Here is a 27,043-nt window from a genome sequence, read left to right on the forward strand (position 1 = left end):
TGATCATAATGTTAAAAAATATTAGTTCACTAACAAATTTTGTTTACGTTTGAGAACGATTTATTTCGTACAGCTTGAGAATGGTTTTATTTGGATATATTTTAAATAAATGTAATGTAGTGGTAGATTCCCTTCTTATCCTAATAAGCGTGATCGATTTCAAGAATATGTATGAACTTCGATACGACACACACCGTGACCGTACCTTAGCCCTTAGGACTTCAAAAAAAACGAAACAACGTTTGGATTGTAATAAGCAGCATTTGTCTCGTCGCACCTTCGGTGACTTATAATTTAGTACCGTTATCTTCCTAGCTCTCATTATTACAAAAAATTCCAATAATTGGATTATAGTTATACTATTCGATTGCATAACTTCTTTTATGAAACAGAATTCGTATGCAGCGATCGGTCGACAGTAATTCCATTTATTAGAATAATAGTGTAGACAATATGTATTTATATGATTCCCTCTATCGTGGACCCAATTCTCTCTTAACTTTAAAATTTTAGGTTTTGGCTGTTAAGAGCATTACCATCGGTAATGTCTTTTAAATGGGTGTCAAATTTTAATAATATTCATATTTTAATATAATTGATTTCTTTAATAATGTTAACCATTAACAAGTAAACATCTGGCAAATAAAGATTTTATAGTGTCTTAGTGGGTGTGTGCAGAGATACTATCACACCCTCTTTCTTATTTTTCTCAATTTTTCATTTTTTTTTTTAAATAAAGAGACATTCACTCAGTATTACTGATGAGATGCCCTAACAAACGTTACACAATGTCGGTGTGATGGCTACGGGGTTTCTGCTAATTTAAATAATTAATACTGCTTTTTGTTAAAGTAGAACAATAATTCAGTTTTTTTTAATGGTTTTGTTGTTTTAAACAATTGACTAACATGTGACATAATAATTTATTTTACTGTTATCGATGCCATTACATTCGTGAGACCAAAACTCGCATGTATATTTTAAGTTTTAAACCCCGAAAAAGAAAGAATGTTTACTGTTTACTACTCCGTAATTTTAACAATAATTTATTTTTAGAATTTTCACAATTTAAGTGTCTTTAATGCCAATTTTATATATCAACATCATTCTCTGATGACTGATGTCAATCTTCAGTCTTTCACCATTTTTTCTTTCTTGTAATTATATAATATGGTGACTAATTAAATATAATGACTAATGACACACACATGTCTTCTAAATGCTGTCATCTATGCTTTATTAATTATATAAAAGTTGATTGGGTGATGATAGAAAATTAAAGGTAAACTTATTTAAATGTTTTGCTAATCGCACCCATATGTGTGAGATTATTAAATTAAGCGACTTGTCTGACGCACAAAAAAATCAACAACAAAAGAAACAACGAAGAATCTCCAAAAAAAGCTTTACCATATTGAGACCATTAGATCAAATAGGCCTATATATTTATGGGCCTAAGCCAGACTCCCTTCCAGTGATTATCATCGGCCCATTTTAGTATCTAAAAATCAAGTCACGTGCGTGTGGTATACATTTTATACATTCGTTTACGGCCTTGCGGGTTATCTGCTAGTTTTAGGGGAAATTTATGAAAATTCTGATACTTAGAATTAAACTATATGTGCCTCAGCCTTACAACGAAATCAAGACTATTTAAAATATACTTCTAATTAATGAATACTTTACACAGTAACCAAATTAGCAGAAATATCAGTTTTGAAAATGCCCATACTTTGATGCATCTCGTATTTAAAAAGAGATGATGGACAAGTAATTGTCTTTTTTAATGTGGAAACTAAACAAACCGGTAAGAACTAAAGTGGCGACTAATTTACAACGAATAAGACACGTGGGCTTTACCAAAAAAAACGAATACGACACGTGGGAATACGTATCCATGTGAAATCCGTAATTACTGAGGTGAGATTTCTAATTCATCTGAATTTTATACTAATCCGAAATTAGCAAAATACAAAATTTAATTCGAGTTTCTTTGGCGTTTGGGAATCTATTTGTAAAAGGTAACTAAAGTTATCAACTTTTACTTTGTTATTATCCAAAACTTTCAATACGGGCATACTTTATTTTAACGTCTTCTTCTTTTAATAATTCTACATTGACCAATGGGGATGTTTATTATAATCAGTAATAAAGCTATTTTTTTTATGTTTTGATATTTTACTAATTATATATTTTTAAAAAAAAAAAATTTTTCGTAAGCCATTGACAGTATATTACACGTGTCCTAGCTAGTCAGTTTGGGTATAACTACAAATTTCTCTTCAAAAACTAAATTATCCTGTAAAATATAATTTGGATAACGAATAAAAGCTGCAGAAGTCTTTTTTGTTTTTTGGTTAAAAGTTTTGAAGTCTTCACTCATATTGTAAGTTTCTTAGAATAAGAAATTAAAAATACGCAGAAGTCAAATTTTCCCTTCTGGTTAAAGATTGTGGGGGTCGTCTTTCTCTCATATTGTAATTTTAAACTTCTCGTATATCTTATACATCATTTATAAATTAAATATCTTATACAAAAATGGTGCCCAAAACTAAAGTATAATTTCATACATCATTCGTAACAACTTTATAACGGAATAAAGATTTTTTTTTTTTTTTTTTTTGTGTTAAGGAAAAAAGTATTGCATGTTAGAATATTGTTATAAGAAAATTGATTAAGTTCTTAACTGATCATTTGTTCAATACAACATGTAATTTTTTTTTTTATAAAAAAAACATGTAATTATTTCCAAATCAAAAACTCTATAAAAGACCAAATTTTAATTAAAAGTTCAATATATGATAATATTACACCTACTAAAAAAATTTCTAAACTAATAAAAGTTTTATTGTTGGTTGTATTTATTTCATATATATTCATAACTGAAATATTGATTTCTTGGTCTTACGGCAATCCACTTTTAGTAGATATTTTTTTTCTTTTGACATTCAAGTAGATGTTCGTTTATGCACTTATATCGTTAGAAAATACTGTAACGAGAGACGACCACCAGGGGGTTATTTTTCCTAAAATCTCCCGACTCTATTGTCATAAATGGTTTGAGAAAATGTGAAATATGTAGAACATGTGTATTCAAATCACCCGCAACTAATTCGCAAGTATGGTTTTCACAAAAATAATCCACCACACAATTGCTTAATAAATTCGATTAATTGCTTCTTTTTATCCTCATTCTTCTAATATTAACTTTTGCTTGAACATATAATCTAAAGCATCAATAGTGGAAGTAGTGATATATAAATCTATACAAACTTAGCACACCACGCCAAAAATGATAAAACTTTGCAAAGGTTTTTGTACTTGTGACCTAACTTAATGGATTCTTTTTCAGGCTTCAGTAGTTCCAGAAAGGTTCAAGATCAAGTGGACCGGCAGAGGAAGATGGAACTTCTTGATGATCAAATCGTTTCCTCCCAAATTCAAAAACCGATGATTGATCGGTATTAGAAGCCCCAGTTTCCTGCGAATTAATGTTCAATGTTTTGAAGCTCTGCCTTTTGTTATTCTCGATCATTGCTTGTAAAACTGACTGTTCTTGCGTAAGAACCGGATTGGAACTCTGTAGGTTCTCCGAAACGTTGAGAGATTGATGAGGTTGGTAAAGTGGAATCATCTGTAGAAACTCTGGTTGGATCGAGGAGCTGAGGGAAGAGTTGCTGAAACAATTGAGTAATGTGGTTCCTCTGGTTTCAGCTTGGTTGGAGAAGCAGGGCACGTAAACTGGCTCGGTCTTGGTTTTGTCATTGTATGTTGAAGAATCGGTCAAAGGTGGTAAGCTGGACCCGGTTCCATAAGAACCGATTCGGATCAAAGTCGAAATAGGGATCTTCTTGCCTCCAGCAGTTTTATGAAAGACCCTGCATATCACCCATTCATTCTGCCAAATGGAACCAAACCAACAAAAACAGAGCAAAAACAGAGTATAAGACAGAGTTTTAAAACAGAGCAAGAAACAGAGCAAAGCTTGGATTTCATTATTACCTTAGCGGTTTTAGGCAAGTTATGAGCAGAGAGTTTCCCATCTAGCCGATACTCATGCATCACCCAATTTGTTTTGAGGCCTTTAGGAGCTCTTCCTCTATAGAAAACAAGTGTTTTCTTCATACCAACAAGCGATTTGCCTCGGTAAATCTCCTTATCCTTCCCTGTCGCTTTCCAATAACCGGCTTGGGTTGCTCGGTTAGTCCTCAAACCAGTCGGATACTTTCTATCCCTCACACAGAAAAAATACCATTCTTTCTCACCCATTTTTGCTTTATCTACAAGAAAAAAAAACAAGTCCAAACTCAGTAGAATTCAAGAACAACGATGAAATAAACTTGTTTGTGTTATGCTATAAAATTTGGTTTTGTTTGAACGTACAAGGCAACTCCCAAGGCTCAGCTTTGTTCAAATCCACCTCACCAATAGCTTTAGCCGAGAAAGCCATGTCAAGAACCTTGTTGTGTAGATAGTGGGTTATGAGTTCTTCGTCTGTTGGATGAAACCTGAAACCAGGAGGCAAATCCATCTGCTCATCATCTTCCTTGTGAAACCCACCGAAAGCTTCCATCTTTTTTGAAAACCTTAAACCCTACAGAAGAAAAGGTAGGAAAAAAAAAAAACTGATCCCGAAACAAAATCAAACCTTAATTTGATCGTTTTCTCAAACGGTTTTCTTTGAATAGATCGAGAAAGATTTGATCTTGAATGTTTTCAGGAGATGGGTTCAGAGAATATATATAGATATATGGTAGAGAGAGAGAGAGAAAGAGAGTAAAGGTGAAAGAGAAGTTAGGGAGATAGAGATTAAGGAGACGCAGAGGAACTATTAAGGAACGGAACCAAAATGAAACTAGAAAGGTGGAATTTTTTTTTGATGAAAATGATCGTTTTTACATTATATAATTTTTTTTTATATATATAAAAGTATATTGTTCATATTTTGTGAGAGGAGAAAAGATACGTAGTGTGTAACGCAACTTGGCTAGGTTGTTTTGCACTTTCCCCTTTTTAAAAAGAGAGAAACCTTTTTTCTGCTCTTTAAAAAAAAATATATAATTAAAGAAATATTCAAATATATATATGTATATATAAAAATTAGATTCGGAAAAATAGAAATATATTTGCCTTAATTTTTTTCTTTAAATCAAACGCGGTGAATAGTTATTACTTATATATATATATATATATATTAAAGTTACGATATAAATTCAACGTGTAATATTTTAGTATGATTTGAGCGAGTTGTTATTAAAAACCGTTTTTGGTATTAATCAATTCGTTTACAAGTTTGTGCATGTCATTACAAGTAATAAAATGTTGAAATTCTGATGGTTCTACTTCTACACAAAATACTCTAATACTATCATGTAATAATACTAAGTAGTTTTATTTTTGTCAACTTATAATACTATTAATTACTTTTGAATACAACTCCGATCCCTCTTCCCCAAAAGTAGTTTGACAAATGGTGTCTGCAGTTACTCTTATTGGTTCTTTAATTTATTGCGTTTCCTTATTGGTCAAAAATGTGTTATGTTACTGTTACATAAGTGTATGATATTTTTAGCATCAAATATAATAGATAAAGAAGTCATGACCCCGTGAGATCTTATAAACATTTCAATTATTAATTCTAAAATTAGAGTTTAATTTAACATTCTATTTCTTAATATTGGGATTTTTATATTTAAAGATGCTTAAAGTATTTCGTTGGTTAGGTAACATTTTATGTGATAATATCATTATACTTCTTCAAAAGTAAAAATAAAATAAAAAGGAAGAACTCTTTAATAATCTATATCCATTAATGGCATCTACAAACTGTGATTTTTAATCAATGATTAAACTCCATCTGCATGTTTATGAGATTACTTCAATTATATATACTCATAGCTACGTTAAAGCTATATTGGTATCTCTATGATTTACCTATATTTTGTGTATAATTACAATACATATAGACATAGCTACACTAAAAGTGGCCATATTGGTGGTATGTATGGTTTTTCCTATCCAAGCAATGACATAATGCATAAGGTATCAAGGTGAAGCAGTGCTTCCACTAAACACTAAATTTCTTTTAATTTTAAATATAAATTACAAAGGTACGTACTTGTTCTAGTGACCTAGTATATACCCTCAATGAAAGAATATCTTTGTTTAATTAAACCAGATATTAGGTGACAAATGAGAATGCAGTTTTGGCTAAAATACAAACACCTATCCCACTTATCTATCTCGACCTAGCTAGTAAAAACGGGGAAAATATACTATTAGAAACAACTTTCAAAGTTTTTTTACTATAAAATAATTTACCCCGTTAAGGTAAGTACCTATCGTAATAGATCTCCTTTCTTTCTAAATTAGTGATATTCCCTATGATCTTAAAGAAAAACTCTTATATTAATCTTCTTCCAATTTTCAAAGCCAGCAGTAATGACAAATTTTGTTTGTCAAGATAGGGGATCAGATACGAATAAAATAATATAAAAATCGTGGGGGTGAGCAAAGAACTGATCCAATAAGATTTGGTCGTCTAATAAATTGAAATTCTAATTATAGAAAATGTTGCAAATTAGGTTAGTAGGAAAGCGACTAATATTTCTATTTAAGGAAATAGTTCTAATAAGACAAGACCACGTGTCTGGCTGTTTCTCGAGCAATCCCAAAATCTTACGGTCATTAGCATAGTCAACTTGTCCACATCTGCCACGTCATGCCGAGTTTAGGTGCCAGCTATTAACCAATTATAAGTAAACACGCGTCTTGGTTGAAAGCTAACTACGTATTTTATCAATGGAGCAATAGTTGACCTTGTTGGCTAAGTACTGTTCTCGGGTTAAGTGGCGGTGCCTTAATGGCTATTAGGGTCAATTAAGAACGTAATCTTTTTTATTAGGTGCATTCCTTCGAACGCAGAAAATAAATAAATGTGGCCGTACAAGATGACAAAAAATTTGGCCGTAATACGTGAAATATGAAGAACGAGATGGGAAATTGCGGAAAAAAATCAAATACAACGAAGTACGATTAGACAAATTCCTCTATGCATCTTGTACGTTGATATTTAAAAAAACGAAGTTTTAACTTTTAACCATTCGCTCGTTTCGTTATTCTTAAGCAAGATTGTTTATGTGCTTTAAAGAAAAAAAAAATCGTAATTAGTTCTTTTTGTTCAGAAGCAGATTGTATACAGATTTTGTTTTATAATGTTTATAAGATATTTTTGTTCTAATCAAGCGAGATATATTAATATATGTTGGTTGGGAGAAAACGTTTTGTTTACAACATCGAATTTGAATAATGTGATATATATGTTTGAGAAGATGATCCATTTGTTAAAGTATGTTATGTCCCCGGTCCGGAAAATGTTTTGTCTGTAATTATGCAGGTTAAGAAAGAGAAAAGAACATTGTCCCTAATGTGTATGTGTGTAATCATATATTTCTTAAACTATAGTAGACCTTTAAAATTTAATATAAATTAATTTACTTATGTTGGAGGATTTAACGTTTGACAAAAAAAAAATGTTGGAGGATATAACCGAATCATGGATTCTGAATTATGACTGGCCTTAACACACGAAGTTCTACATAGTTCACTTTTTAAAACAATAAATCTTGTAACCTTTTATCACAACATGTTAATTTAATCAAATACTCATGACAAGAAAAATAAACAACGGGATATCACATGCACACATTGCAATATGTAGTAAAAAAAAGAGTTATTTGAAAACCCCATGTTATTTTTTATTTTATAATTACAAAAAAACCACGTACGTATATGTATATTGATTTTGCCAAAAAATGAAAATCACATAGAATTATGCGGAACAAATTAAGCCGGTCCATGTGAGACTATTGGTGTAAAACGAAAAAAAAAAAAAGAAGAAGAGAGAAATATGTATATATGGATGAACCTAAACCACATAAGAAAACCTAATTCAAGTTGTAACACTTTTATACTGTTTACTGGCCTAATTAGGCAATAACTGGACCTCACAGGCATGTACACTTTTCTCAGTTGGGGAACACACACATATCAATATATTGAGTTATATATTTTTTGTGCTGTAGAAATTTAGAATGTAATAGAATATCGAATGTGGAACACACACACGAATTAAATCTGTAATGGAAAAAAAAAAAAAAAAAAAAAGATTGCAGAGAAATTCAGATTTATTAGTACATATTGTCACAATATGTCTATTAACTCATTTTGGGCGTTGAGAAGGGCCATTGTTCGTAGAGACTCAATATCCATTCTGAATTATAAAAAAGCTACCATCACAAAAAACGGAAGTAATTCATAAATAGAAAAGCTACCATCACAAAGAAGAGTGTGGGTTTTGTACCTTGATTTCTTTTAGACAATAAGAGTTCAACAGCACTCCTCTTTGAACATCAACGTTAGGCCACAGAGGGGTCCTTGACCTGTAACAGAGATTACAAGATTCAAAAAAACAAAGAAAAATCAGATAAACAATTGGTCAATACATCAAACAAATTGAGACCCACTATTTCTTAAGACAAAAGGATACAAACCCACAAATACAAACACAAAAGTACACAAATCCACAAACCCAAGCACAAAGGGACACAAACCCACAAATGCAAACCATTCACAAACACAAATCCACAAATCCAATTTGAATTAATACACTTATATAGTTATATTCACCTTCGTCGAGGCTCAGAGAAGACGATATTGAATTGAAACAGATATAAATTGCGAATCGATGAAGAAGAAGATAAGAAGATAAGTTTCAGATTTTCTCAGGTTTCGTCGAAAAAGACGACATATTCACAAAAATCCTTTTTCCAGCAAAAAAAAAAAATATAAACGGGTACCCATTAATTAATGGGTAAAACTATTTATCAAATATGTTTAATTGGGCTACCCAATTAAAATTCATTTAAAATTTTTAAATAAATGGAATTAAATGGGCAGAAATTTGTATAACAGGCCATTTATTTAAATGGGTTTCAAACCCATATTAACATCACTAATATTGTGCTACGTTAACAAAAGGGGATGTAGCTCAGATGGTAGAGCGCTCGCTTAGCATGCGAGAGGTACTGGGATCGATACCCCGCATCTCCATTTTTTTACACCTTCTCTCTTTTCTTTTTTTCAAATCTATCTTAACATTTTTGTGCCATCCTTTCTTATCTCTATATCCAAACAAGTCCTAACTAAATTCTCCACAATCCTTACAACCAAACACAATGATTTCCTTATTTGATAATATTAATTTCCTAAAATCTATCTACCTAATTTAAAATAATACGTTAGATTAAAATATAATTCTCCTTTCACTTTTATTTAATCTTATATTTAATTATTTAAATTATTATTTAATATATTAAGTTAATAAAATTTTAGATTTTTTTTTAGCATATGATGTGATTTGAATTTTTATAAACGGATATATATTAAAATTGTCTTAGGATATTTGTAACCAAACAAGTATATCCACATATAGAGCTCGTAATATATTTTTGGAGTACAATAGGGTGCCATCACTTTTTGCCAACTTCGGGTCGGGTTTTTAACTAAAATTATAACCGATTCAATTATCCGGATCCTCCTTAAGATTGCCGAATATTTTGGGTCGGTTTTTAATCCACAGCGTACTTATTTACATCCAATTAATGCCAATTAAATTAGAAAAAATCTAATTTGCATGCCGAATTTTTAGGGCCGAGTTTGACAAAAAGAATTGATCACCCAAATTATGTAATCACATCCTCTTAATCACATCCCTATAATATAGCAACTAATTTAAGATGAATACATCTTAGGAAATATCTAATTTGTGTTTAATAAACGATTACATATTTGGTAGGATCTTATTAGCTTTAAATGTACATTATTAATCCAATAATATCAATTGAGAATCATAATAAGAATATGTCATATTATTCATTCCTAAATCATAACTAACAAATCGTAAAATGTATATTCTCAACTTGCCAAACAAGAGTTTCCACAAAACTCTACCTACAATATATCAACAAAATAATAGACCTGTGGTGGTAAAACCTAGTTATGGTTGATTCCTTAAGCACGAAAGATGCTCTTAATACGAGTAAGAATTATCTACTTTTTGTGATGAATTGATCAGTTTTTGTGATGAGCTTTTTCTAAAGGTATCTTCATAGTCTTTTACTCGCAACTACTCTACTCAATCAGTAGTTCTTAATCTCTTTGCAAAGGGAAAAGTAAGGTAAAATTGTGATTGCGTAGCTATGAATCTCTGATTACAAACATAGAATGGATTAAAAAAAAAGTAGACTTTACAGTAATTGCTACAAATTGTTCAACGAGAAGTAACAAAGAAAGAGAACCTAAGAAACTTTCAAAGAAACATTCAAAAGAGAGTTAGGCAGTAGTAAACTTTCATGTTTTCTTGAAAAATTTCCCACCTTTACCACCAATTCCGGTCTCTGTAAGGCTTGAAGAGAGATGCGATCTGGTGTCTGGTCTCCACTGCAATTCCACTAAAGCTGAGAACAGAGCTGACAGCGACGGAGAGACTTCTGAATCTTTTATGTTCTTGCACGAAACCACTTTCAGATGTTCTAGCTCGTGCCAATGTAGAATCACTGATTCTAGACCTGATGTTGTTAGCAATGAGCATCCTTCCAGATACAGTAGCTTCACTCTCCTGCAAGTCAAACAGACAATGGGTTTACTACTACTAGCAACAATGAAATTGGCTAACGGTAAGATCACATTGTTCCTAGAGATTCATATGGTGCTATCAAACATCAAAAGCACAAAAAGGGAATATAAAGTTTTTAAAGTACCCGAAAGCCGCTGCCATGCTGAAGATATCATTATCCAATCCCCAACAATCTTGGAAAACAATCTCTCTTGCCGCTTCACACATCTTAAACAGAGCCTTTACGGTATTCTTATCTCTTAACTGACACTTCTCCAACTGCAATCGCTCGAGAGCAGGACAACAACAACTCAACTCATCATCTGGATCATTATCGATCTTTTTACAAGAAACGAGTCTCAGCGTCTTGAGATTCTCACAATATCGAAGCCCTCCAAGCCAACCCGACTCCATCTTGTGATCACAAACAGTGAGTTCCTCGAGCATTTGACAACATTGGCCTATCTCTTTAATCCCATCAAACCCTCCCTCGCATCCAACAAGCTCAAGCTTCACCAGTCTCTTGCAACCTTGAGCCAAAATCATAAGACCGATATCCGAAACCAAAGAGTGATACAACCCATCAACACTCACAACCAATCTCAAGATCTGCAGATTCTCAAACGAACCAATGCCAAGCAAAACACTATCAGAACACTTGTGCAATTCGAGTTCTTGCAACCTGGAACACTCTTCAGCTACATTCAACAACCCTAGTTCACTAGTATTGGTCACAACTAGTTTCCTGAGATTAGAGCAGCCACCAGCAAGAGCTTTTAACCCTCTATCAACTACCTCAACAGACAATAGATTCTCCTCAAAGAAACTCCAACTCTGATAAGACCCTACATCAACAGTAAACGAAACTATCCTGTGGTTAACTAAAATACCTGAATTTGGCGGCGAAATTAAACACCCACTGACCAAATCAACAGTATCCAGATTGGGAAACCTCGAGATCAGCCTACCAGACGCTAGAAACCCCCAATCAGGCAACCTAAGAGATCGTACAAGACGACCATGGAGTTTAAACCATCTCTTGCAGACCAAGGAGAGATTTTTCCGGTGAGATTTAGGGATTTGTTCAATGATTCTGATGAGAATGAGGTCAGGTAAGAGAAGCGTGAAATCAGGAGGGAGTAGGGTTTTGGATTTGGAGATTGGAGGAGTCAAAGACTGAAACTTTGCGGCGAAATCAAGCGGAGAAGAAGACAATAAATGGTGATGGTTAACCCAAAGTTCAGACCAGCTCGCTCGTCGCTTCTTCAATGGTGAAACTGGACTGTTCTCCTTCTTCCCTCTATAAGACATAACTTCACATTCTTCTTCTCCGCCTCTCCCACTCTTCCTTGAAAGCAGCGTTCTTGAAGGGTTTTCTCGGAAAAAAAGGTTTGATTTTGATTTTCCCGAGAAAAAGAAAAGCTTTTTAACGGATTTGTGCAATTAAAATGGAAAGTTTGAAGCTTTTGCGAAACGGGAACTTACACAATCAATCACAGAGAAGAAAAAGAATTTTGTTTTTAGGGATTTTAAGATTTTTTTTTGTTTAAGAGAAGAAAATAAAAATATTATTTTTGTTTTGTGTCTCTCTCTTTAAACAAAAGATTCGGTCTCTCTTTTTGTTTTTCTGGAAACTGTTTAGATTTGTAGGAATAATGTACAAACGGTCTCAATTGAACAGTGAAGAAGAAAGGAGAAATTTAAAACCTGTCACTCTCAATCTTTTCGTCCACTAAGATCATAATCATTATATCTATCTGTTTATAGATACTGACAAAAGAGAAACTTCCAAGATATAGATTAGGATTACAAGATTTGCCGATTTACTCATTAGTCATTCATTCCCATTACAATTAAGTTATTGAGGATTTTACAAAAAAAAAAAGAGAGAGAGAGGTTCTTTCTTTGGCTCAAGAACGAGGAGCAGCCAGTTGTTGCTTCTTTACCTTCTCGTGTGACTTCACCATACTGTCGTTACAAAGATTGGATTATTATTATTACATGGTTTCGTTTTGTTTGTATTTGATTTAACGAAACTAAGTAAAGTGGAAGTTACCTGATATCATGAGGAGTGATGAACATCCACTGTGAACCTTTCTCTATTGCAAAATCAACCAATGTGTCTAAGCTGATTTTCCTGCTAACTGCGTCCTGAGATTTGCAGAAACCGAATAGTTAACTGCTCTATTTCTATTAAGGTGTTTAGATTTTTGTTTTAGCAGCTTTGACAAGAGAGTCTATATGTCATGTAAGAGATGATTCTTACCATAAATACATCAAATTCGTCCATTGCACGAATTGGGGCTTCAGTCATATTGTGAAGAGCTAGTGCAAAGCATAAAGTCGAGAAAGACCGTTCCCCACCTGAAATTTACGACAAGAGGATTAACTAAACTTTGAAGCTGGCTAGAACAACTGATAATTTGAACTAATAAGGTTATACTCTCAAATCTCAATGGAGAATTAGCTTCCAGAGATTTAGCAAATAAGAAAGTCAAAAATAGGACAACAACAAAGAGGGAAATAGCAAACAAAGGTTGAGACAAAATTAGATTCTTCGATTTAAGTTTTATCTTTCAAGGGCTTTGCTACTTAATCTCATCCATTCAGCCTTCTTCATCCCACCCTTGTTCTAATGTTTCGAATGTGGGATTTTATGTCCCAATTCATATTCAAATCTAGAGTAGAAAAGCACCTGAAAGTCCTCTTGTGTCTCGAACAGCACTGTTTGTTGCATCTTGAGGCATCTTAACCTGTTGAAGAAAGAAATGCAACCAACACAGTTAATTAATGTCATAATATGGACACATCCGATGCAAAACGTAGCATTATGGCTCCAATTACCTCTATCGACAAAGTTTTGTCTGCATAAGAGACCAAAATTTGTCCACTGATACCTTTTTTACTTAAGTTAGAGTTGAATCTGCTTTGATGATCAGCAATCAAGGAAAGTAGCATATGAAAATCACATAACTAAAGTGAGAACTATAAATTATCCAATGTTATTGGTAATAATGGGCAAAAAAATTCGTACTGCCAAGTTAACTGGCGCTTCAGATGAGATTTATTTATTTGGAGCTTGCCCTGCCGTGAACCTACCACATCTCTGCAAACCTGATTAAACAGTAATCCACACATTAAACGAATTAGCATATGCATATTGAATTTTTGGATAAGGAAGATATATCTATAAACAATTGCAAGGTTTAACCTTGAGCTTTTCTCGAAAGCTTTTGTAAATTTTGCGTTTCTTCCTAATCTTCTGTTCTTTTTCATCGTGCATAATCCTGAGGTCATCGATTGATTCAGAATACCTGTATCAGCAAAAGATATAAGCATGCAACCTTAACAGGCATTCAACAAGAAATTTCCGTATGTAGGAACAATCACAAGGCACATAAATTTACGCACTTGGCATTCTCTCGGTTCAGCCTATGATTTATATTGTTAATCTGAGCACTAAGCTGCAAAGGAGTGGCCCCATCCCAAGGGCCCAAAGCTCTTATCTCACTCTCAGGACAAATGATTGAGGCCTTCTCATTACTTTCCTGAAATTGCAGCAGTTGAACCAAGTGCATATATAAAAAATGAATCCAAGGGCAATAAATAACTTGCACTGCTCATTTTGATGTTTTGTCCTTTTCCGTTTATATTACTAGCGGAATTTCATAATTGCTTATTCTTACCTGCCGCTTCGTTTCAAGATTCTGATATAAAACCTCAGCCTGTTTAATATCGGGTAAGACCTTGTCCTTCATAAGATTCTCATAATGGTTCTTCTCCTGAAACAGAACCACAATTAAGTTCTAAAGTGCAAAACAAGTAAAGAACCAAACTCTTAAAGAAGGTGCACCGTTTCTGCGTATTGGAGTTTTTCTTCTATCTCCTTTAGCTCATTCTCTGCTTTCTCAAGAGATTCAATTTCACCCTTGGCTGACTCTGCATGTACATTTTAACTTGAACTATATTAAAGCAAATATGGCTGTAAATCAAAGATGATTATTCTTTCTAGGATTAACACAGATCCAAGAAAAATCAATGTATCGACAGCATACCACATAAGTTTTCATATGAAGCTTTAAGTTCATTAGCCTTTAATTCAGCTTCATTCAAACCATCTTGAAATTTTTCCAGCAAGGATTCTTTCCCCTTTATCTCTTCTCGGAATCTCTGAGAAATACAAGAGCGCAATCAAGAATGATGCTACGGGAGTATTGACAATAAAACAGTTTCAACCAAGATAACAAACCATGCTTTCTAGATGAAGCTCATCAACACTTGATGTAGGTGATGCTTTGGTTTCAGAAGCGACTGATTTTTTCAGATCCTGCATTTCAAGTTCCTTCCTCGTCAAATCTTTCTCTATTTGGGTGCGTTGCTTCTGTACATTGACCAAAAAAATGCAAACTGTTTATTAATCCGAACAAGCTTAAGCTTTGCGGAAAGAAGCTAAATGTATCAGTTAAGACAGTTGAAAGTTGAGCACATTAATTCGACATGACCAGTACATTGCATTAGACAATGGATACATCTAAAGTGACACCAGTAATGTTACACTACCTTCAGTCCGCGCATTTTAGATTCAAGACCCTCGAGATTCATTTCTGCCTCCCTCTTTTGTCCCCTGCATTCTTGTATGTCCCTTTGTTCTTTTGAGGCCTCTATTTCAAGATCTTTGATTTGGTCATCGAAAGAAGCACACAATCGAGTAGTCCTTTGAGGACGAGGAGGAAGCGTAGTCTGAACAGGTCCACGGGAAAACCTAAGAAAAGAACAGGTAGAATATTGTTACGTTGACGCAGATCTTCCTCTATAGTTGAAATCCATATAAATATATAGCCTCTTCCACTAATCACGCCAATAACTCAGTAAAATCGTCAGAAGTGGGTTCTAGTGATAGTTCTCAGTTTACAAACTTGTAGACACGTGATGTCAGTGTCCATCCACTTATAATTTGAACTAAATATATGTGTTTGATTCTCTAAAAGATTTGTTCTCGCCATTTTTAACTGGCAACTTACATTCTGTATCCATCTATAGTGAAAACATCCTTCAGATTCAAGAGCCTTCTCTCAAAGGCAATGGTCTTGCCAACCTCATAATTTTCTGCAAGCACTTGCCTCTCGACACCACTCTGGAAATATCCAGAAACCAAAGTTTAATGAATACTACTATACACAGGTTGGAGGGTGAAAAGTTAGTAATATACTAATGTAGAGAATATCTATAAGTAAGATTACCATATCCACCAAGACATTAAGAACAGTGTTATTCTCAGAGTGCAAGACAGAGAGAATAGTTGGGTGTTCTGTTTGAGGAATCATGTGCCTTGGTATACTTAACCTGCATAAACAATAATAACCATGGCGTTTGCAATATAACTAGATCTATCCATTCATCAAAGCAGAACATAAACAAAAATATTGGAAGTGTCTTTCAAATTACCTTGGTCTTGAAAAGTCATAGATGATAATCTTCAGATTGTTATAATTTGCTTCCTTTCCACAATCTCGCAAAGTAACTAAATCTTTATGATCAGTCACAATAAAGGCATTCAGGAGGTTGCCAAGAGCTTGTTCAACTGCAGAAGCCCATCTATTACCATTGACCAATGTCTGTAGAAAACCACATTTAGATAAATTCAAACTAAAACAGCAGAGATTGTTATTAGAACACTTGAAAATGTAAGCTTTTCTTTCCGCCATGCATGGTTCATATGAGAAAACATGTTATTCTTTGTGCAAAGATGTGTGGAAGGGTATAATAGAAACTTACCACATGAGCACCAATCGGACCAATGGGTGGCTTTTTAAATCTGCGGTGATGTCTCTCAATAGCCCGCAAGAGATTAATGACTCTGTCCCCTCCAAATGCGGTAACCTAGCAAGAGAAGTTTGAAATTATCCAACTAATCCTCAAGATCATCATCCTCTAAAAGAATAGAAATAACATATAAAGCCTGCAAGGAGATCCATGTAATTGGATAAGCACCTTATTTGTTTGATGTTTCTTCAGATCATTGATCTGTGTGTTTATGCTTCTTTGCTTCTTTTCATGGTCTCTAATCTAGAAACCAAAGAGCCAAAAATAGTTGAATGTAAGTAACTTTAATGGCTACAACAAAAAGGTGACACTATTTAAAACAACACAAATATGAGACAGGGTAAGACTAAGATACCATAGCCTCTATGTGTTCCTTCTCTTGCCCTCCAGCTAATGCTTTTTCTATGACCACGTTCTCCTCCTCTTTCAAACTAAAATTGTAATATATTTAATCCATGCTTAGCCAACAAAAAAAGAAGAAGAAGATAGTAAAAAGGGATAGCTGAAGAAAAAAATCAAAAAACATAATGACCTGGAAAGCAATGATTCAGCCTTCTCAACCTCTAGCTTCAATAGATTCAGTTTTTCTTCAATTTCGGATTGTTCAGCCTGCATCATTAGCAGCCAGTAAAATGTCTATACACTCACACTAAACTACTCTTCAATCACCATAACAAACACTGAGCATAAAACTGAAAGGATCTTAGTTTGCGAAAAGGTGGACCTGTGTGCTTCTTGTAGTCATTTCATTAATATCTCCAATCTGTCGTTCAAGCCTCCTAACAAGATCCTTAATCTTCTGAATGTTATTGCACTTATAATGGTATTCTTCTTCTAAAGCGATCTTCTCTCTTGCAGCCTGTTTCAAATTGTATGTCAAGTACACACAGATGCGAAAAGTATCTAAACAAGCGCAATTTTAAAACTACACTATGAGATATTCTATTAACGAGGTCAAGAGCAGTTCCTATCAGATTCATGCAATCCCAATATATCAATAAGAAAAAAATATTCGATAAATCCATTCACATGCTTCTCTCGTTTTCCTAACTGCTCAATAAGAAAATATAGTTTGTAAGATAAATTATCAAACTACATACTTAAGGGTGATTCTTTAAAAACTAATTTTAAACATACCATCTTCACTGATTGCCGCAAACATTCTATCTCTCTCTTCATCGTAGTTGATTCATCCATCAGGCAAGCAACTTCAGCTTTCTTCTCGGTCAAACTTACCCTTAAAGATTCCACCTCACCCTAAGGTATCATTGATGCCACAAATCGAGTATTTAAGTGTATAAGCAAATATACATTTTAGAAACTCAACCTCACTTTAAAGAGAACACAAGTGGTAATCCGTATGACCCTATAAGAATCTTTTAGGGGAGAACTAATTTCAAGCTTCAACATTCTTTATTGAATACAACTAAGAAACCTCAGTGTTATAGTATTCAAGAGAAGTTTACACAGGTCATGCATACCCTGCATATTTCTGATTGTGCATAGCAGTTTAAATTTGAGGTAATAAGAACATATATACTTACCAGTTTCTGATCAATTCTATTTTGACAAGTAGGCACTCGTTCTTTGAGTTTGACGATCTTCTCAGTCTGTTCCTTGAGCTGCCTATCCACATCATATACCCATGACCAAGCTAGTTTACTTTTCAAATGCACCAACTGTTGGGCTATTTCTTCAAATTGTTCCATATTCTTGATCTTTCGAAGCAACTCATTGATCTCTTTTTCTATTGGTAGTATGGTCTTCTCCATCTCATCCAGAAGAGCATTTGCATATTCCAACTTTGTGTCAATACTTTGAAGAAGATCATCGACTTGCTGAAGAAGGGTTGCTTTATAAAAGAACTGCAGACGTAAAAAAAGCTTTCAGCAAAACAATCAACAAAATTAACTTCAGCACATGCGGATTTACAAAGATATACCTCGAATTTCTCTTTGTCATTTCCAGAATTTAAAAACTCCCTGCTCTTTTCTTGACTCATGATCACACAGGGATTCTCAACATCAATCTAGCCAAAAAAAAAAAAAAGCATAACGCAGATCCAAGCAATGAATACCACAAATATAACATATATGATCAAACTTATAAACTTGAAATCAAAGAGAAAAAGCTCACATTATAATGTTCAACAAGTTCCCGTAGCTCCTCCCGTCTGCTAGATATTTTTCTTCCTGCACACACCACAATTAAGAAGATTTACACATGACACACAGTAAGACTTGAGACATAACAAGTAAGAAGATATACAATGACAATCAATAGCGAGAACAAGATGTGGATAAGGCAAATCAAGCAGAAGCACACAGACTAGAAAGACAGAAACTTTAATTAGCATCAAAAGAATTTAATTAACCTTGATGATCCTTGAGGACCGTTAAACTAGTAGAATCAGATATCCTGCGTTCAACAGTCAGGGTATCACCATATACTTCAGGCTTAAAAGCATCCTCTCCTTGGTTTCTCAGTTCAACATGAACAAGGGCATAGCTGCATAAAAAAAAAACAAAAAAAAAAAACAAATCTTTGAGATAAGTCTCGAGGGGGAAGCAAAACTCAGGAATTTTACTAATCTTGAAGAAGACAAAAGCCATAGCCGCATAAGTAAGTAAAGTAGAAGAACCTGCATCCAGTTTTTATGAAATCTTGCAGCGAATTGGCGCGCTGAGTACCTTTGGCTCGACATCCAAAGGCAACACGTAGCGCAGTCAGTATTGCACTCTTACCACCTGGTTTGAGAGCACGAACCAAAAAAAACTCAAAAGCTTGAAAAAATCCGTCCTTTACCGAAAATAACAGTAACCCAGCTCGAGAAAACGAAGCCACAAGCCAATTTTTTTTTTATTTTAAAGCAATAAAAAAAAAGCCCAATTTGGAAAAAAAAAAAACTTACTTCCGTTTTGACCAGTGATGAAATTGACACAGTCGCAAAACTCAATCTCGAGATTATCGTGGCACATAAAATTCTCAAGACGTATCCTAACGATTGTACCGGAGCTAGGTCGCTGATCCTTGAAAGAATCGCCATGTTCATGTTCATCCATCTCTGTGGCTTTCTTTCTAGGGTTTTCGCACTCTCTAGCATCGAAGGATGTGTACTCTAAAAGATGTTCAATGCGCGGGAACAACAACAAACACGTGCGATATTTTAATTGGTTAGAAAGTACCTCATCCTCGTTTGGACATAATCAAAATACTCCCAACAGTAAAGTTTAGGAGTTTGCATATGATTTATTTACCCTCTATGAATTATTATTATTAATTCATCATCTTCTGTTTTTCTACTTTTTATTGCAAATTTTTTTTTATATTTATTTTCTTTTTTTAGGATTTTGATTCCACCCCGAATGAAGTCAATTCTTGTTTGACCAATGAAGTACATATAACCAATTTCTCAAGAAGAAAAATGATGAAATTTGGAGTACAAAAGTTCCAAGTTTCTCTTCCTCTGTAAAAACCAAATCAACGAAACCCGTTCCCTAGCTACTAGGATAAATCATAGCGCGGGCTCCTGGTAACCAACATCCGGTTTCCTTGTTCCACTCAGCTTCACAGACGTAACAGAACTGGTATCCGCATCTGCGAGGATTTCACAAGACAAAAAGAACCAAAATCAATATACAATTAATTAATAAACAAATGTGCAACACATTATATAATTAATAACAAGAGCCATGAGTCAAGAGAGAGAGAGAGAGAGCGTACGAGCAGGTAATACGGTTGCAACGTAGATCAATTACAAGCACCGACTTGCAATTCCTGCATATCCTCCATCCTAATCTCTTAGCCTTAGCTTCTAAACGTGCCGCAGGAGATGTCTGATAAGTCTCTGTTTCACGGAATACATCACATGTCATGTTATGATGCCATTCTGTTTTGCAGTTTGCGCAGAAACAATTCCCACACCCCATGCACTTTCTGGCTCCTTGTAACAGCTCAGCATCAACGAAGAACGTTTTTGAGTATTCAATGAGCTTGGTCTTCTCCATAATTAAAACCGTACATTCGTCTGGCGCCCACGGACAGCCTATAGTCTCTTGCTCTTTGATCCTCCTCTCCTCTTGTCGGGTCATAAGATCAAGCAGCGCACTCTCCGAAAGATATTCAGTCATGCATCTAAGCCGCTCAGGATCCAAAACACATTCACAATCCTCACTCTGTAGTACCGAGTTGCAACCCAAGCTTGGGCACTTTACTGGTTTATGCCAATCTAGTGCCTCGTCGACTAGTCTCTTAATGCAAGCAACGCAGAAGCGGTGGAAACAACCAGGTACCTCAAACTTGTCATCACATGGGACGTCTTCACAGCATATTGGACGAGTCTCCATGTAGACGTCACCTTCACGCCACCTGATCTGGGAAGCTATAGCAACTCTGGCATGCTCAAGGACAAAAGTGATGCCCCCCCCCCCCCCCCCCACTGCTCACAGTCACAGATGCAGGAAGTGCTTCGCAAGACGAGAATCTGCTCTGAAGAAGAGCCACTTCCTTCACAAGTGTTGCTACACTGGACTCGTTTGGTTCAGCTTTACCTGTTACCTGTCACACAACATACAAGAGAGAAAAACATGAGTCATAAAAACCTAGCAAATACACACATTACTATATATGTCGTCTACTAATGAGGTTCAGTAATTAATTACGTATTCTAAGATATTGGAGTCATCACAGAAGAATGTGACCCTTCCCAAATCGAGCTCCAACGCCCACTTCAACCCATGAACTAAGGCCGCCAATTCCGCAACTTCCTGCTGTGTGGACTCTTCATCTCCTAGAGCATTTTTCATCTCGTATAGTCGGTTATCCTCGGGGTCACAGATGGCCACACCAAAACCACCGATCTGCCTAGTCTCATCCTTAACCACCTCTTCACTCACCAAACCCTTGCAGTATAACCGATAGGACGTCTCACACATCGTGTAAGGCTTCTTCTTGATTACTTCTTGCTTTTGTGAACTTTATACACGCTTGCGCTAAAAGAAGAAAAACGAAAGAGAGGCCACAAGAGATTACCTCAATGCGGAATCAGCCTTCTCTTTTTATAGATGAAAACCTTCACACAAAAAGGAAAACAGTGGTTTTGCCTTTTTGTCAAAAATAGCAAGTATGAATTTATAAAAAAGGAAAAACCTAACTCAATGTAGCCCTAATCATTGTTTCTGAGGGAGGCAAAACAATGATTATGGACGCCGCCCAACTTATTGGAATTGTATATATTCCATAATGAGAATTGGATATATGCAGTTTCTAACATATATGGAATTGTGTATCATTCATGTTCTTATAGGTATTTATTTCTCTTTCTCCTGAGTGTTATTTTTGACCAATGAATGAAGAAGTGAAAAAAAAAAGAGTTGCTTTAACCATTATCAAAAACAAAAACGATGAATGAGTGCCAGGTAAAATAACTCCTACAAAAATTGATGATTTTTTCCATTGAAGCTGAATTCGGTAACAGAAGTTTCACTCTCTTTCTCAGCGTTAAAATTTGTTTGTAAGCATAAACCTTAATTTTTAACCGTACTTTATCCAGGACATATACCGATTTCTTGGTTTCTTCAGTCGTCGTGATTGTAATCCCTGAAATGTATGATTCTTTTGATAAACACCCTCTCACGCCGGTATCTACCAGAGAGAAACACACAAGATTTCAGATACTACATTTTGCATATAGAACCAATATAAGTCAGTAAATGGAAATGGATTTTGTAGTAGCCATAGGAGAGGACTTACATGACAATGGCGGAAACACAGAAGCAGATGAAACCGATGGCAAAATGGAGAGGAAATGTTCCCCAGAAATTCATACGGTTGAGGATAGTTTTCTCTGAGATGAGAGTAATCATGCTCGAGAGGATAAGAATTTGCCAACCTAAAGGGAAGCATTTTCGGAACGAGAATGAAGAAGCTCCCTGCAGACGACGACTTTGATAAATACAGATTTTGTTTGAAGAAATGGGGCAATTACACGATTCTATAGTTTAATCAAGCATACCTGGAAGTAACGTTGGATGAATCTCCCTGAATAGATGATCCTAAAAATCATATCTGTATTTTTAAGAAGTCAAGAAGACAAAAAGAGATAAAACAATAATTGAAGTATCTACATATATATAGGTGAAGGATACTCAAAGAATTCGCCATGATTAGACCAATTGCTCCGGCAGATCTTATCAGCAGAATATTTAATGCGACGTAAATCAATGAAAATACAAGCAACATGTCGTTTGAGCGCCGAAGTTCATTCTCTGTTCCAACTGCATGTAAAAATGCTTCGGAGGTTCCTGACAAAATAAAAGTAACAGATTAAAATATGCAACTAGTTGACACGTACGTGGGAGAGAAAGGCACGTGTGAAGAGCGGAAAAGAAGTGTGAGTAGAATGAAGGGTATAAATAGAGATAGAGTAGTATTGTAAAGGTCATCCTGCGTGATCAACATTGTGAGTTTGTTAGATCAGAGCTGCGTCTCTGTTCATGGTGATAAGAGAGGAGAACTGTAACTCCGATCTTATCAGTTAGGTTCATCGTTTGTATTAGGGAGAGGAGAACTGTAACTCCGATCTTATCAGTTAGGTTCATCGTTTGTATTAGGGATTGAGAAGAGATAAGAGAGAAGAGATCTCCCCTTCAAACTTATCACTAGTATCCACCAAAAGAAGAAGCTTAAAAGTCCTAAGCACTAGTTGATCTAGATATGATCACTAACCGTTCATGGCCAGGACGATGATGTAGAGACAATAAAACTGTAGGGCCAAGGAAGCTTCTCCATCGCTCCATTTTTCACCATACAACAGTCTGATGAGAGAGTACGAATAACTCGGACCAAATGCCATAAATATAAGACCTGAAATTCCCAGAATGTTCACGTATTCAAAAAAATTACCAGATATCAGATTCAAAACTTATTTACACTGAGATACAAAAACAATTGGGAGACTCCGGAATAGATAGGAATATACCTATCAATATCACAAACTTCAAGGCCTCGGTCAAGCAAATTCCGAGTTTCTTTTTCCTTTCCTGATGATCACCTGTCAGGGGAGAAGAGACACACTGAAATAAAAACCACATATGGTAATGAACAGAAGAATCTTGGGAGATATATATCTGAACCAAAATCATGAAACATCAAAACCAAGATTTGTTACATACTTAACTACACTAAACTCAGGAGAGAAATGAACCTGATGCGAACCTGGCAAATGTAGCGTATGAACTTTCTTCAAAAGGAAGAAACACCATGCGTACAACTAAACTTCCTGGAGTTTTAGAAATTGTGTTACAAATATTTCCAGGCACCCATTGTAGCCATACATAATTTGCATTTTTTCATAAAAGAGACTTGCCTAGTTTGTCGACGATCCCATATACAGCCTGATTATAAGGTGTATCTAACCATACAAGGACCAATTTTTCACCTTCTTGAAGTATCAACTTTCGGAAGGACTGAAAAGTAAATAGCATACTCATTTTCGAGAGCTGCCTATCGAAATCCATGAAGTTCCCAGGTCTGTGAAATCACAAAAATTGGGAATGAATGAGTTGATTAGAGCACATCAAGAGTTAAGAATGCTGGCAAGGAGATCAAAGGACAGGGAACGCATACCTGAAAGGAAAGAGATCTGAACTTCTGTAAACACCGAAAATGAGAAAATAAGCCCAGTACCCAAGAAATAAGGAACCTCCATATGCAACTTGTGACAGTGCGAAGATTATCACTTTTTCCTACAAATATTGAAGATAATTAGATCTTCAATATATCATATATGCTTTCTTTTGCTCAAATGGAATGGCACAAGAGCTGTACCATGTTGGTCTGCATGACTATGAGAGAGCACAGAGTTACACAGCGTGCAACTGTAGCGACAGTCTCAACAACGAGACGCAACCTTAGTCTCAGCAATGTCTGAGAGAGGATATACAAAGGCTCAGCCAATAGCTCCAGTACACATGCAAATCCTGCCACGTTAAGTAGGTTAATCATACTGTTATATATTCATCAGAATGTAAATTTGGACTACTACGAAAAAACTGAAAACTATCATTAGGAAAGGACGAGAGGAATCAATGGAGAACATAGAGAAACGAAAAGGAAATCGTAGTGATAGAAAAAAAAAAAAAACAGACAACGGAAGTTGCAAAGATTACAGACACAAGTAAATGACTGCAAAACCCAAACTTTCAAAATGCCACGGCTTAGCGAAAGAAGTATGAATAAGGCACAAGAAAATGACAATAATGTACCGTGAATCAAGATAGCCTGTGCATATGTGTCGGAGCAACTAAGATTCTGCCACCATAACACAAAAACGGATGCCGCAATAGTAATGGCTATTCCGAGTGGAAATGTCACCCATGCTACTTTCAATAGCCTAGTCACATTTTCCACTGATCCAAGACCATCACTGCAGCCACGAAATTAAGGAATATCACTGACTAAAAACAAAGTCATGAACCGATTATGTGAAGAAGGAGATGAGCGCAAACTGCTTTGTGCATACCTGTTAATGTCAGCCCGCAAACAAGCGCGTCGGAATCCCTCCCGGCTGAGAAACAAGACACAAGTAACAAAAAGATGGAACTGGACAGCGTATAGCTGCATTCCAAATGAGAAAAAAGATAGATCGAGCTTAAAATCAATACCATTAAATTAATGAAAGAAGAAACATCATCCATCCACGTAGCTACTGCAATGAAAAGTCCAGTAAAACCAAGCATAGCTAAGACTTATAATACATGACTTCACAATTGTTTCCAAGCACACCTAAGAGTCCATACAATTACAATCACATCTTGGATATCTGAATCCACCAACTATACAAGTGTTGCAACTTGGCAATATGGAACAAAAAAAAAAAAAAAAGTCAAAGCAATCTTTTTGTTACTTGTGACAAAGTTACCAAAACAATCCTTTCCTTGAAGCTTAAAGCATTATACATTGGCGAAATCTAAGAAGATAAATATACATTCGACTAGTAACTCAACGATTCGTTACCGCATAGTCTTTTTCGGTGAGATGCCTCACGATCCATGAATTGAATACGAACGGGATGCTTCTGGATATAAACTGTGTAGCTAATTCCACCCAGAAGAAACAGGATAAGCTAACATTCCAAAAAACAGAATAAGAAACACACAAAGAAGACGAACCTAGTAAGTACTTGAACGTGCGCGAGAGATTAACGTTGTCACTATTGGTAGCCATTGTTGGAGAATGCAGAACTCAAAAGTTCGTCGTTGTGTTAACGACGACTCAATTGCACGAATCCAAGTAACTTTGATCTGAAAGGATCATGATTTCAACTAATGGATTAAAAAAAAAACATGATCACAAACACAAATAAATACCCAAATCGTCGATTTTGATTTTAGGGTTTTGATTTAGGGATTTTTTATTAAACAAAAAAAAAATTGAGTAAAAAAAATAAAAGCAAAAAGATTGTCAGATGTGGGATTTGAACCCACGCCCTCTTACGAAGACCAGAACTTGAGTCTGGCGCCTTAGACCACTCGGCCAACCTGACTAATTGATTGTTATTTACTACCTAATAACTATATTATAAACTTATGATTTTTTTTGAAACAAGCCAAACTATACCACTAAAACTAAACGTGTCACTACTAACTACACAACAGTTAAGACCATATTCATCCTCATCGTCACCGTCGATTTTACAACGGATTCTATTGATGTTCACTGTTTTACGAGCGTGGTCTTTGACTAACATTCTCCATCACAAGTTCATACTGCAATAACATTTTTGACTACTGACTACAAGACGCAAACACAGTTTTAGTAAAAGACATATAAGCAAGCAAAGAAAGATTTGATTTTTCACAACTTGGAAATCTAATGCAATGAATGAGTCAGAGACCTCGTCATAGCTAGTCAGTGAAACACAAGTTTGGTAATACTTGTCAATACCTGAAATAAAGCGAAAAATATAAAGTTCCACCTATTGAGCCAAGGGTACGAGAGATGTCTAACAAGAACTAAAAAAAACTTTATACTTCAATTTTTCTTCCTTCCTTTCTCAGTCATATCAGATAACATATAATAACATAAGTGATAACGTTATATATCAACCTTAATGTAGAGTACGAATCACATCATTTTTTTTGGATTTTTTTCTTAGGAGTATGAACTACTTACATATCACATTGGGACCATAAAAATGAAACCGCCGACCAACGTTTCAGTTTCATTATAGTATTTATTTTGGCCCATGCACTTAATATATAATAGTATGGAGTAGTATAATATAAGACTAATTTGTTTTTCGGTTTTATATTGGTCCTACTTCAAATGTCTTATTCAATATGTAGTGCTGAAGAAAATCCATACGTTTCACCTTCTCGAATCTCAGTTTAAGGTTAGTTAAGTATATGATTAATGGATTTAACTCTCCTCCTAATTATAATTTGATCTGTATATTAATTCATGTAAAGTAGTTCTATAGTAAGTACTAAGTAGGAGTACTTTTTATAGTTGTCTATAAAATACAGTAGTTATTAGCAAAACTAA

General features: G+C 34.9%; 4 protein-coding genes, 1 long non-coding RNA gene, 2 other non-coding genes and 1 pseudogene across 17 annotated transcripts; 1 reads left to right on the forward strand and 7 right to left on the reverse strand.

Annotated features, from left to right (window-relative positions):
• Window positions 1-3,152: 3,152 nt before the first annotated feature.
• On the reverse strand, window positions 3,153-4,891 carry LOC104708327 (NAC domain-containing protein 79). Of its 2 annotated transcripts, XM_087463341.1 has the most exons (4): window positions 4,649-4,891; window positions 4,384-4,508; window positions 4,003-4,280; window positions 3,153-3,898 (listed from the first exon to the last, which is right to left on the reverse strand). In XM_087463341.1, exons 2-4 carry the CDS (start codon window positions 4,448-4,450, stop codon window positions 3,356-3,358), a joined length of 888 nt encoding a protein of 295 aa, XP_087319467.1. In that variant the 5' UTR covers window positions 4,451-4,508; window positions 4,649-4,891; the 3' UTR covers window positions 3,153-3,355. The 2 variants fall into 2 exon arrangements, with proteins under 2 accessions (XP_087319467.1, XP_010423179.1); XM_010424877.3 differs by having other exon boundaries at window positions 4,384-4,876.
• A 3,140-nt stretch (window positions 4,892-8,031) lies between these two features.
• Window positions 8,032-8,815, reverse strand: LOC147940509 (uncharacterized). Its single transcript, XR_015564640.1, has 3 exons — window positions 8,689-8,815; window positions 8,363-8,441; window positions 8,032-8,272 (listed from the first exon to the last, which is right to left on the reverse strand). It is a non-coding gene; the product is annotated as an uncharacterized LOC147940509 (long non-coding RNA).
• A 223-nt stretch (window positions 8,816-9,038) lies between these two features.
• Window positions 9,039-9,111, forward strand: TRNAA-AGC (transfer RNA alanine (anticodon AGC)). The gene has a single exon. It is a non-coding gene; the product is annotated as a tRNA-Ala (tRNA).
• A 1,122-nt stretch (window positions 9,112-10,233) lies between these two features.
• On the reverse strand, window positions 10,234-12,380 carry LOC104708328 (F-box protein At5g07670). 2 transcript variants are annotated; one of them, XM_010424879.2, is made up of 3 exons: window positions 11,644-12,336; window positions 10,821-11,520; window positions 10,234-10,678 (listed from the first exon to the last, which is right to left on the reverse strand). In XM_010424879.2, exons 1-3 carry the CDS (start codon window positions 11,984-11,986, stop codon window positions 10,411-10,413), a joined length of 1,311 nt encoding a protein of 436 aa, XP_010423181.1. In that variant the 5' UTR covers window positions 11,987-12,336; the 3' UTR covers window positions 10,234-10,410. The 2 variants fall into 2 exon arrangements, with proteins under 2 accessions (XP_010423181.1, XP_010423180.1); XM_010424878.2 differs by having other exon boundaries at window positions 10,821-12,380.
• A 17-nt stretch (window positions 12,381-12,397) lies between these two features.
• Window positions 12,398-19,720, reverse strand: LOC104708329 (structural maintenance of chromosomes protein 6A). Its single transcript, XM_087462925.1, has 28 exons — window positions 19,410-19,720; window positions 19,140-19,245; window positions 18,873-19,006; window positions 18,635-18,690; window positions 18,441-18,527; window positions 18,043-18,363; window positions 17,636-17,755; window positions 17,223-17,357; window positions 17,031-17,107; window positions 16,854-16,929; window positions 16,667-16,741; window positions 16,451-16,555; window positions 16,121-16,290; window positions 15,916-16,018; window positions 15,697-15,809; window positions 15,236-15,437; window positions 14,925-15,056; window positions 14,731-14,845; window positions 14,529-14,614; window positions 14,362-14,457; window positions 14,087-14,223; window positions 13,887-13,989; window positions 13,710-13,789; window positions 13,520-13,598; window positions 13,371-13,428; window positions 12,942-13,039; window positions 12,732-12,826; window positions 12,398-12,643 (listed from the first exon to the last, which is right to left on the reverse strand). Exons 1-28 carry the CDS (start codon window positions 19,558-19,560, stop codon window positions 12,586-12,588), a joined length of 3,168 nt encoding a protein of 1,055 aa, XP_087319051.1. The 5' UTR covers window positions 19,561-19,720; the 3' UTR covers window positions 12,398-12,585.
• Window positions 19,721-19,801: 81 nt separating this feature from the next.
• On the reverse strand, window positions 19,802-21,436 carry LOC104708331 (E3 ubiquitin-protein ligase RSL1-like; annotated as a pseudogene). The gene is made up of 3 exons (XR_015564415.1): window positions 21,160-21,436; window positions 20,222-21,055; window positions 19,802-20,095 (listed from the first exon to the last, which is right to left on the reverse strand). The product of XR_015564415.1 is annotated as an E3 ubiquitin-protein ligase RSL1-like (transcript).
• On the reverse strand, window positions 21,430-25,993 carry LOC104708330 (uncharacterized). 8 transcript variants are annotated; one of them, XM_010424882.3, is made up of 15 exons: window positions 25,669-25,879; window positions 25,514-25,593; window positions 25,020-25,114; window positions 24,763-24,923; window positions 24,326-24,477; window positions 24,125-24,243; window positions 23,865-24,028; window positions 23,703-23,777; window positions 23,478-23,549; window positions 23,225-23,362; window positions 22,645-22,800; window positions 22,512-22,564; window positions 22,250-22,428; window positions 22,041-22,141; window positions 21,430-21,569 (listed from the first exon to the last, which is right to left on the reverse strand). In XM_010424882.3, the coding sequence occupies exons 1-14, from the start codon at window positions 25,721-25,723 to the stop codon at window positions 22,075-22,077; spliced, it is 1,566 nt and encodes a 521-aa protein (XP_010423184.1). In that variant the 5' UTR covers window positions 25,724-25,879; the 3' UTR covers window positions 21,430-21,569; window positions 22,041-22,074. The 8 variants fall into 8 exon arrangements, 5 of the variants coding, with proteins under 5 accessions (XP_010423184.1, XP_010423183.1, XP_087319053.1 ...); XR_015564413.1 differs by lacking the exon at window positions 21,430-21,569 and having other exon boundaries at window positions 21,922-22,141; window positions 23,714-23,777; window positions 25,669-25,888; XR_015564412.1 differs by lacking the exon at window positions 21,430-21,569 and having other exon boundaries at window positions 21,922-22,141; window positions 23,478-23,571; window positions 23,714-23,777; window positions 25,669-25,873.
• On the reverse strand, window positions 25,959-26,042 carry TRNAL-CAA (transfer RNA leucine (anticodon CAA)). The gene has a single exon. It is a non-coding gene; the product is annotated as a tRNA-Leu (tRNA).
• Between the last annotated feature and the right edge of the window lie 1,001 nt (window positions 26,043-27,043).

The sequence above is a fragment of the Camelina sativa genome, chromosome 8, assembly GCF_030686135.1.
Source record: "Camelina sativa cultivar CO46 ecotype springtype chromosome 8, ASM3068613v1".
Taxonomy (NCBI): Eukaryota; Viridiplantae; Streptophyta; class Magnoliopsida; order Brassicales; family Brassicaceae; genus Camelina; species Camelina sativa.

Bases quoted from the DNA above. Each gene is read 5' to 3' on its own strand.
- LOC104708327 (XM_010424877.3), bottom strand. From the start codon at position 4,573: ATGGAAGCTTTCGGTGGGTTTCACAAGGAAGATGATGAGCAGATGGAT. The intron at 4,281-4,383 runs GTACGTTCAAAC...TTTTTCTTGTAG, and splicing joins TGAGCCTTGGGAGTTGCCTT to ATAAAGCAAAAATGGGTGAG. The intron at 3,899-4,002 runs GTAATAATGAAA...TCCATTTGGCAG, and splicing joins ACTTGCCTAAAACCGCTAAG to AATGAATGGGTGATATGCAG.
- LOC104708328 (XM_010424878.2), bottom strand. From the start codon at position 11,986: ATGTCTTATAGAGGGAAGAAGGAGAACAGTCCAGTTTCACCATTGAAG. The intron at 10,679-10,820 runs GTACTTTAAAAA...TTTGACTTGCAG, and splicing joins AGCATGGCAGCGGCTTTCGG to GAGAGTGAAGCTACTGTATC.
- LOC104708329 (XM_087462925.1), bottom strand. From the start codon at position 19,560: ATGGATGAACATGAACATGGCGATTCTTTCAAGGATCAGCGACCTAGC. The intron at 19,246-19,409 runs GTAAGTTTTTTT...CTCTCAAACCAG, and splicing joins CATCACTGGTCAAAACGGAA to GTGGTAAGAGTGCAATACTG. The intron at 13,429-13,519 runs GTAATTGGAGCC...TTTCTTCAACAG, and splicing joins ACAAAACTTTGTCGATAGAG to GTTAAGATGCCTCAAGATGC.
- LOC104708330 (XM_010424882.3), bottom strand. From the start codon at position 25,723: ATGGCTACCAATAGTGACAACGTTAATCTCTCGCGCACGTTCAAGTAC. The intron at 22,429-22,511 runs GTATGCTTGATT...CGTCGTCTGCAG, and splicing joins TCATCCAACGTTACTTCCAG to GGAGCTTCTTCATTCTCGTT. The intron at 22,142-22,249 runs GTAAGTCCTCTC...TCTCTCTGGTAG, and splicing joins TGTGTTTCCGCCATTGTCAT to ATACCGGCGTGAGAGGGTGT.